General features: G+C 45.9%; 1 protein-coding gene across 1 annotated transcript in view; it reads left to right on the forward strand.

Moving 5' to 3' along the window:
• Nucleotides 1–9,741, forward strand: part of LOC113829497 (protein Wnt-16) — a 209,188-nt gene that overhangs the window by 166,382 nt on the left and 33,065 nt on the right. Inside the window, exon 2 of the mRNA XM_070137811.1 lies at nt 6,271–6,548. Within this exon, the coding sequence (XP_069993912.1) occupies nt 6,271–6,548 (278 nt within the window). The remainder of the gene's footprint in view (nt 1–6,270; nt 6,549–9,741) is intronic.

Raw genomic sequence — 9,741 nt, forward strand, 5'->3', positions numbered from 1 at the left:
TCTCTCTCTCTCTCTCTCTCTCTCTCTCTCTCTCTCGCTCTCTCTCTCTCTCTCTCTCTCTCTCTCTCTCTCTCTCTCTCTCTCTCTCTCTCTCTCTCTCTTCCTCTCTTCTTCTTTTTTTTCTTCTTCTTCTTCTTCTTCTTCTTCCTCCTTCATAATCCTTCCCTCTCTGTCTCTTTCTTTCGTTCTTTATTTCCTCCTTGAGAGAGAGAGAGAGAGTTGGAGAATGAGAGAGAGAGAAAGGGGTGAGAGAGAGAGCGAGACTTATTGTGATTGATAGGACAGATTGTTATTTTCGAAGAGGAGGAAGGGACGGAGGGAGGGGGGAGGGTAGAAAAGAAGAGAGAAGAGGAAGAAGGGAGGGACGAGAGAGGGCAGAGAGGAGCAGGGAGAGAATCGCGAATTCGGGATCGACTTCAGATGATAACGGCCGAGTCGATTGTTCGATGGCAGCGCGATAAGGGCGCCCCGCGTACCCAGAAGGAGCGCCCCGTCAATCCATCTGGCCGGGCGCGTGTTTGGGTCCTGTTGACAGTTTGACAGGTTTATTGAATTATAAAGAGCTTCCGAAAAACGGGTAATAGCATAGGCAGAGTTTTAAAGTGTCGAAAATATGGAAACCAGGTGGGAGAGAGAGCGGAGTCAGTCTCAAGGTTTGTTGGTCGTGATGGCTTTAATGTCCGGGGATATAAAGACCAGAATTAGGGGGTTTCGAAGCTTCGCGGGCGATTTCGAGACGGGAGTGAGAATTTATTCGAGACAAATGGGAGCTGATAAAGGAGATTTATTCGGAGGCAGCGGCGGGGGAGCCTGTTGCACTAGATCATTGCAGTGATATTCATTACGGATCGGGCTAGTAAAACCCGAGAAAAATAATGGCTAATAGCTTTATACTCCTTTTCGCTGCACGTGCGACAGATGCCGTTCGAAATGCGTCAGAGCTCAACCCGGGATTACGTTTGGGTGAGTGTAGGTGTATATTTAACTTCCGCGGGTGATAAATGGCGTAGCGTTCAGCTCGTAGAATTTTTATGGTCGCTCCTCTGACGGATGGCAACAGATGAAAACGTAAAACTGAGCATTAATATTCAAAAGTGCAAAGGCATGGGGATGGGAGGAGGAGGAGGAGGAGGCGGGATGTGTGTCGTTTTCTATGAACCTTGGTCTTTAAGGGGGTGCCCTTGAAAATGAGGAATCTTGTAATGCAATTAAGGGACGCACCAAGAAGGAATATATATTTTTCTTTCTCTCACAAGAATAATTTCGGTGGTAATTATGGTTCGGTGTTTATAGACGATTTTGGAAGATTTTTTGTTTCTTCTCTCACTTATGCTAGCGTCGAGAAGAGCACCTGTTACCTTAATGGGAGATGAATTAAATTAGATTAAATAACAAAGCCTGGCGGGGGATTCCTCGGTGAGATTCGGTATTAAAGAGGCTGAGTTTAATCCCCGCGCTGCTGAAGGTGGCTCGCCCCTTCCTGCTCCTGCTGATCGACGTTCGCTTTATCCATTTATCTGTTATTCTGTCTATCTATTGGCTGCCCCCTTTGTCTCTCTATCTATCTATATCTCTATCTGTGTCTCAGGCTGTCTAGCTGTGTGTATATAGATAGACAGATAGATGGGTATGTCTGTTTTTTTTTCCATCTCTCTATCTACTTATCTCTGCCTGTTTTTCTTTGTCTATCTCTTTATATCTGTCTCTCTATCTGTATATCATTCTGTTACTATATCTCTCTTTCTGCCTGTTTTTCTTTCTGTGCCTCTCCCATTCCCTCCTTTACCCCACCTCGTTCTATCCTTTATAGTATTCAATTAATGTGTACTTTATTACTTTCTAGCCCTCCCCCCCTCCCCCCTCCCCACTCCCCCTCCTTCGCTACCCACCACCTCTTGCGTAACCCAACCGTAGGATAAAAGCCTCCCCACCTCCCCCTCTCCCCCCCCTGCCCCTTGCTACCCTGCCCATCTCCCCACGCTTTCTAATCTCTCCCCCCCTACTCCCCTCCCGCCCCCACTCCCTCCCTGTTTCTCTGTTGATGGAAGGTTAGCGTGATTCTTCTTCGCGATGTTAGTAAAATCATCTTTCTCTCCCCCCCCCCATCCCACCCCCTCTTGGATTCTCTCCCTCTCTCTCTTTCTCCCTCCCTCCCTCCCTCTCTCCCTCCTTATCGTCTTCCCTATTCTCCTCCCTCCCGTCTTCCCTACCCCCTCCTCCCTTCCCTACTTCTTCCCGTCATCCCAACCCACCTCCCTCTTCCCCCTTCTCCCTCCCTCCTTCCCTACCCTCCTTCGTCTTCCCTTCCTCCTTCCCTCCCCCCATCCCTCCCTCCCTCCCTTCCCTCCCTCCCTCCCTCCCTCCCCACTCCTTCCCGTCTTCCCTACCCTCCTCCCACCCCACCCCACTCCACAAACCCATCTACGCCACGCTGTGAGGTCGAAGCAGGAGGCTTATTGTTCCGTTATGCACACTCTGCGGTCGCTTTGCAGTGGCGCGTTGTCTGTTTCCCCTCTTATTGGTTTGCCGTGACGGTGTTCCCCTCGTCATGGGCGCCGTCCAGGGGCTCAAGGCAGCTGTTTATCAACCCTTCCCTCCCCCTTTTTATCTTCCTCACCCTGTACGCTTATATGTTTATGCTACTTAGTTATTGATACACAGATTTGTATGTGTAGCTATATCAAATGTAGTACTTGGGTTAATTTATCTATATGTACATATATATGTGTGTGTATATATATATATATATATATATATATATATATATATATATATATATATATATATATATATATATATATATATGTGTGTGTGTGTGTGTGTGTATGTGTGTGTGTGTGTGTGTGTGTGTGTGTGTGTGTGTGTGTGTGTGTGTGTGATTGTGTATATGTATGTATATATATGTATACATATATATATATATATATATATATAGAGAGAGAGAGAGAGAGAGAGAGAGAGAGAGAGAGAGAGAGAGAGAGAGATGGATTTATATATATATAATATATATATATATATATATATATATATATATATATATATATATATATATAATATATCCAAGAATCCATACCGTGACTTTAAAATGTCAATGCCATTAGCGCAATTGGCCCAATATCTGCCGAGACCTTTGCGTGGCATTCATACAGGTATTGCAGCCTTGCAACCAATGCTTTGCCGTCATAGTCTCCGAAAAGAATTGGTGAAATCCTATGATATTAAGGGGAATATACGATAGCTGTGATAAAGGCGATTTTTGGATAGTATTAATGGAAATGGAGAGGAATGATATAGCAGTGGTGATGATAATCATGATGATAGTCTGGATAATGGCAAAAATAACAATAACAGCAATAATGATGACGATTAACAGGTGTTCAAGCAAATACAGAAAATAAACAAGCTGACAACGGAAACAAACAGATTTACACCCTTGACATTGACACTAACGAACAAAGTGAAATCCAACAGACAGACAAACTAGCCAGTTCTAACTGTTAACCCCCCTCCCCATTATACCCCCTTGGCCCTCCCCACCCTCCCCATCACACCCTTCGCCCTCCCCCCTCCCCATTACCCCCTAAACCCTCCCCCCTCCTTACTACTCCTCTTACCCCTCCCCCCTCCCCATCACCCCCTTCGCCCTCCCCCCTCCCCATTACCCCCTAAACCCTCCCCCCTCCCTATTACCCCCTTAACCCGACCTCCTGCTTAACCCCCTTCAGCACCACGAGACAAGTACGACCACTTAAGTACCGAGTGTATAGCGCACGACCACCACTGCCACTGGTCGTTTGGGCTGATGTAAGTGCCTCTTCTCTCCGTCGGTCGCTTCGGTTTGGTTGTTTGTTTGTTTTGCTGGATTTTTTTGGATTTAAGGGACTCAGTTTTGCACGGTTTATTTCTTCATTTGTGACGGATTTTGGTTGCTGTATATTTGTGTTTATTTCTTTATTATTATTATTTTTATTATTATCAATGTTATTATTATTACTACTACTACTACTATTATTATTATTAATATCGTTATTATTATTATTATTATTATTATTATTACTATTATTATTATCATTATTAGTAATGTTACTAATATCATTTTATCATTATTATCATTATCATCACCAATCATCATAATGTTCATCATCATTATCATTGTTAGTGTTATCATCATCACTATCATCGTAACAATCAGTCATCACTCATCATCATCATCATTACTGTTATTAGCTTCTTTCCTATTACTACTACAATTATACTACTCATAATTCTAATCCTTAAGACCACGTCACTCCTGCCAATGCATCTACAGGACCTATCTGTCTATCTGTCTATCTATCTATCCGTCTGTATCTCATCTTCGCCCCCCCCCTCCCCCCTCCCTCCCTCCCCCACCTGTCTATTTACGTCCCCGCATCTGCCTGTAATCGCTTAAGATACTTAAGGAACACTAATCGCCTCCGTTTATGGCCCGATTATCCGGTGTGGAATGATTAACCGGACGTGTAGATTAGACAGATCTCGGCACGATCCGGATAAGAGGATGATGGGGAGTGGGGGGCGGGCGGGGGGTAGGGGGGTTGGGTGGGTATGTGGGGCGAGGAGGTGGTAAGGGGGGTGGGATGGGGAGGTTGAAAGGGAGGGGGTGGGGAGGGGAGGGAGGTAGAAGGAGAAGGGAAGGCAAGGAGGTGGGGAGGTTGAAAGGGAGGGGAGAAAGGGAGCAGTGAGGGAAGGGAGAATGAAAGGAAAGGGAGATGGAGAGAGTGAGACGAGGAGAGAATGGAAGAGGATTGAGAAAAAGGGAGGGTGAGGGAGGGAAGGGAAGCGAGGAAAGGGAGGGGAATGAGGGTGAAGGTGGGAGGAGGTGAGGGAGGAAAGGGGAGGCGGGAGAAAGGGGATAGCGAGGGAGAGAGAAGAGGGTGGATGATCAGTGAAGGAGAAGGAAAGGAAGAAGTTTAGGGAGAATGGAAGGAAAGAGGGAAGGGAGAGAGAGAAGAAAGAAGAAAGAAAGAGAGTGAGAGAGAAGAAAGAAGAAAGAAAGAGAGTGAGAGAGAAGAAAGAAGAAAGAAAGAGAGTGAGAGAGAAGAAAGAAGAAAGAAAGAGAGTGAGAGAGAAGAAAGAAGAAAGAAAGAGAGTGAGAGAGAGAAGAAAGATGGAGAGAGAGTGAGAGAGAGAGAGAGAGAGAGAGAGAGAAAGAGATAGAGAAAAAAAAAGGGGGAACATAAAGTGGGTGAAGGGTAAAGAAATATGTAAATCTGTTTCGGTATAATTTACAATCTTCAAAAAAAAGGAAAAAAAATCGGATTTCACATCAGCCAGCGGAGCGAATCGGGGCGAGCGTATTTGAGCGCAAGGAACCGCGCGCAGATCGCCATCGCAGACGCCCGTGGAACCTGCCCCTCGGTCCGCTGGGGCCTTCGTCGGCGGGGCTGCGGAAGGGCCTGGGGGGAGTAAGGTTTTTGATGGTCGGATATGGGGTTCGGTGGATTTTTTTATTTGTTTTTTTATTCATTTTTTATTATTTATTTATTAGTTTGTTTGTTTGTTACTTTTTTCGTTTTTCTTTTCTTTTCTTCATTTTTCTTTTCATTCTTTTTATCTTTCTTTTCTTTTCTTTCATTTTATCTTTATTTTATTTTCTTTCTTTCTATCTTTCTTTTATTTTCTTTTATCTTTCTTTTCTTTTCTTTCTTTTTATCCTTTTTTCTTTTTCTTTTTCTCTTTCTCTTTTTCCTTTTTTTTCTTTTCTTTCGGATTGATTGAGATGTTGAGGACGAGCGCTGGGAGAGACTTGCCTTGGCGATGCGGGCGGCGATTTATATGCAGGAGACATGTGCTTTGTTCTTTTACTATGCTTATGGCTTCGCTTAGGCCATTTTTTTCTTTCTTGCTTTTTTCTTCTTATTTTTTTATTTTTTGTTTGTATCCAAGCTTGCGTTTCATCTGCCTGTCTGCCGGTCTGTCCCACGCGCGTGCTTTTAAGTTTTTTTTTTGTGTGTGTGTGTGTGTCTGTGACTCCGCACAAATTTAGTCTAGATTATTTAGCCCCGCCCAAAGCCTTTCCGTTTATCGAGTAAATGCATAATGAAAAAAACGCTAATATATTTTTTTGCTCTATTTGTTAATGTTTATTTCAATATCGTGTTTATTGGCCTATTTATTGGCATTGTGTTTCTACCGATTTGCATGTGTATCATAGAATAATGTTCCGTGTATTTTTTTCACTTCCTCTGTCCAGTAACTCACCTTGCCTGTCTTTCCCGCCCCTGACAGGTACCTGGGCGTGGTGGGCGTGACGCCGCTGTTGCCCCAGGGCGACCAGGAAGTGCAGAACGTCAGCACGTCGTCAGCAGTGAGCATCTGCCAGCACCTGCCCGGGCTGGTGCAGCAGCAGGTGGCCGTGTGCCAGAGCAACCCCGACACCATCAAGAGCGTGAGCGCCGGCGCCCGCAGAGGCATCAACGAGTGCCAGTACCAGTTCCGCAACGAGCGCTGGAACTGCACAACGGGCGTGGACCTCGACGTGCCCTTCGGCTACACGCTCAAGCGAGGTCAGTGCAGGGGTCAGGCTCTCCTTGTCGGACAAGCGCTTATTAAAGAATACTAAACAAACATTTTCTTAAACTGTTCTTTGTACGAATTTCGTTTATAGATATGTGAATAAAAGGTAAGTAAATAATTTATAGGGTTACGGGTAAGGGAGATAGATACTATACAAATACCGTCAATATTTTAATAAGTACTCCGTGCTTAGTTAAAAGCTGCGGAAAACATACACCAACAACAAGAAAAAAAGAACTGCAAATGGAAATTAGAGAGAAAAAAATATTACAGGAGATTAAGCAGGCGAGAGAGAAGCTGGTCTGACACGAGCCATTTCGCTCTCCCTCCCCCCCCTCCCCCCACTCCGAACCAAAACCCATCTCTGAGTCTTTCCATCCGTACCCTACCCCCCCACCCCCACCTTTTCGTCATGAATTTGCGCTGCCTCCCCTTCTATCTTCTATCCCCATCCCCTTCTTTACCACCCCTCTTCCCCGTTCCTTAACTCTTCTTCCCGTACCGCCCTCCTCCTTCTCCCTTCTTTCCTTTCCTCCTCCTCTTTCTCCTCTTCCTTCTCCCCCTTTCCTTTCCCCCACCTTATCCTGCTCCTCTTTCTGCTCCTTTCCTTTCCCCTTCCCCTTCCTCCTCTACCCTCCTCTTCCCCCTTTCCTTCCCCCCCCCATCCTCCTCTTCCTTCTCCCGCTTCTCCTTCCCCCCTTCCCATCCTCCTCTTCCTTTCCCCGCTTTCCTCTTCCCTTCCCCTTCCTCCTCCTCCCACCCACCCCCCTCTATCTCCCCCCCCCTTCCCCCCCAACCACCCTACCCCCTACCTTCTCATTCCGGAATCTCACGTGATTTTATCTGGGCGGTCATTTGGGGGCTAATAACTCCCTCACACGCCGCCGTGCCCTCTCTCCTGGTGTACGGGGGGGGGGGGGGGGGAGAAGGAGAAGGGAGGGAGGATGGGGAGAAGGGGGAGAGAAGAGAGGGAGGGGAGAAGGGGAGGGAGGACGGGAAGAAGGGGGAAGGAAGGGAGGAGGGGAAGAGATGGAGGGAAGGGAGGAGTAAGCGAGGAGAGAGGGAAGGGAGAAGGGAAAGAGGAAGAGGGGGGGAGGGGGAGAAGCGGGGGATGGAAGGAAGGATGTGGGAGTAAAGGATAAGTTTTTTGGGGGAGGAGAGGGAGAGGGGGGATTTTGGGGGGAGGGGGGTTTTATTATGGGGAAGGGAGGGAGAGGGGAAGAGGAGAGGGTAATTTTTAGGGGGGGGGGGCTGGAATAGATTCTGGAAGGAGGGAAGGGATGTGAGGACAAAATAGGCGGTAGAAGGGGAGAAGAGAAGGAAGAGAAAGAATAGACGGAAGGAATAGGAAGAGAATAAAAGAAAAATGAGGAAAATAAGTAGAAGAAAGGGGATTGGGGGAAAATAACTGGAGGAGAGCAGGTAGCTAAAAAAAAAAAAAAACGTAACAAAAGGAAAAGGAAGTGTGGAAGAAGGAGAAACAGAAAAAAAAGATGAAAGAGAGATCCGCGGGAGAAGAGAAGAAGAGAGAAAAGAAGATCGGAGAGATAAGAAAAAAAGTAGAACACAGGAAACAGGATGCGCAGAGGACGCAAAGAAGAAGTGAAGGAAGTGGAAGGATCTGCAGAAAACAAGCTTCCCAAGGACTCCTCCCGAAGCGGTTCTCACGGGGGGGAAGGGGGCATGGAGGGGAGGGGAGGGGGAAGGGGGAGGGGGAAGGGGGGGGTAGATGTATAGATTGATAGAGATGGAAGGAGAGCGGTGTAAAGAGGGTGGTAGAAGGAACGATAAAAGGGAGAGAGATAGATTGGTTGATAGATATTGATGGAGAAGGATAGATGTAATAAGAGAGAGAGAGGGGGGGGGAGAAGCATAGGTAGATAAAGATGAAAGGAGATGTATGTAAAGAGAGAAAAAACAAACAGAAGATGAGAGAGATGGACAGATACATAGAGGAAGCGAGAGACCGAGAAGGAAAAGAGAAATAGATTAGTCTGTATATCGAGGAGGAAAATGCAGGGAGATGGATAGGAGGAGAGCGAAAGAATATCTAGACATACGATAAGCAGAATGAGAAAGAGAGAGAATAGAGAAAGGGAGACAGAGAAAGATAAGAGAGAGAGAGAGAAGACAAAGAGAAAGAGAGAGAGAGAGAGAAAACAGAGAAAGAGAGGGAGGGAAAGATAAAAGAGAGAGAGAGACTATATAAGGAGAGACAGACCGAAAAGGGAGTGAGAGAGGTCAAGAGACGCCCATGTAACGGGGTCAAGGATGCTCCTCTGTTTAGCCAGGGACAATAAAACGCAAGATGAAGAAATTGACACTTCACAAGAAAGGTCAGGCAGGTCGTCCTTGTCACCCGCACGCCCTTTTATGGTGTGCGATGGGCGGCTGTGCTTGTGCAGAGTGGGCGGCGGCGGTCTCTCTCGCGCGCGGATTGCAGCTCGCCCGCGCGCCCGCAGTCTGGATCCGCTTCTTTAGTTTTGCTTAAGGTGGTTCGACTGATGATTTTTTTTTTCTTTTCTTTTTTTTATTATTTCTATTATTATCATTTTCTACTAATTCGTCATTTTCCTTTATTTCTTGATTTTCTTCGTCCATTTTTCTTTTTTTTCTGTCTTTCTTTCTTTAGTAGCGTTTTTTTCCTTCGTGTTTTTTCTTCCTTTTTTGTATGTCTTTCTTTACGTATTTGAACTTCGTCTTTTTCTCTATTTCTTCTATTCCTCCTTTCTCTCTATTTCTTCTATACCCTCTTTATAGAAGGCGTATCTCAGACGTGAATTATCCATTTTTTGGGCGAACCGTTACGCAATATGATCCCTTTTATATAATTATTATCTTCATTATCCCTCTCCCCCATTTTCCATGTGGGTATCCATAGTTATGCAAATTAGCCCCGAAAGAGGGAACGAAATGAAACGTATTCTCCCTTTTTTTATATATATTTTAATCGAGGGAGGAAAATGAGATCAATATACTTCCACAAAGATAAGAGAGGAAGAGAAAGAAGAGAAGAAAAAAAAAATAATAGTCCCCCATCCGAACCCTTTGTCCACCCTTCACCCTTCACCCTTTGCTCTTCGCTTTTCTCTCGATCCTTGCATCAACAGGGGCCCTTCTGCTGACCCCCCTACCCTACCCCCTTCCCCCTCTCCCCTCCCTCCCTCCCTCCCTCCCTCCTCC

The sequence above is a fragment of the Penaeus vannamei genome, chromosome 23, assembly GCF_042767895.1.
Source record: "Penaeus vannamei isolate JL-2024 chromosome 23, ASM4276789v1, whole genome shotgun sequence".
Lineage (NCBI taxonomy): Eukaryota > Metazoa > Arthropoda > Malacostraca > Decapoda > Penaeidae > Penaeus > Penaeus vannamei.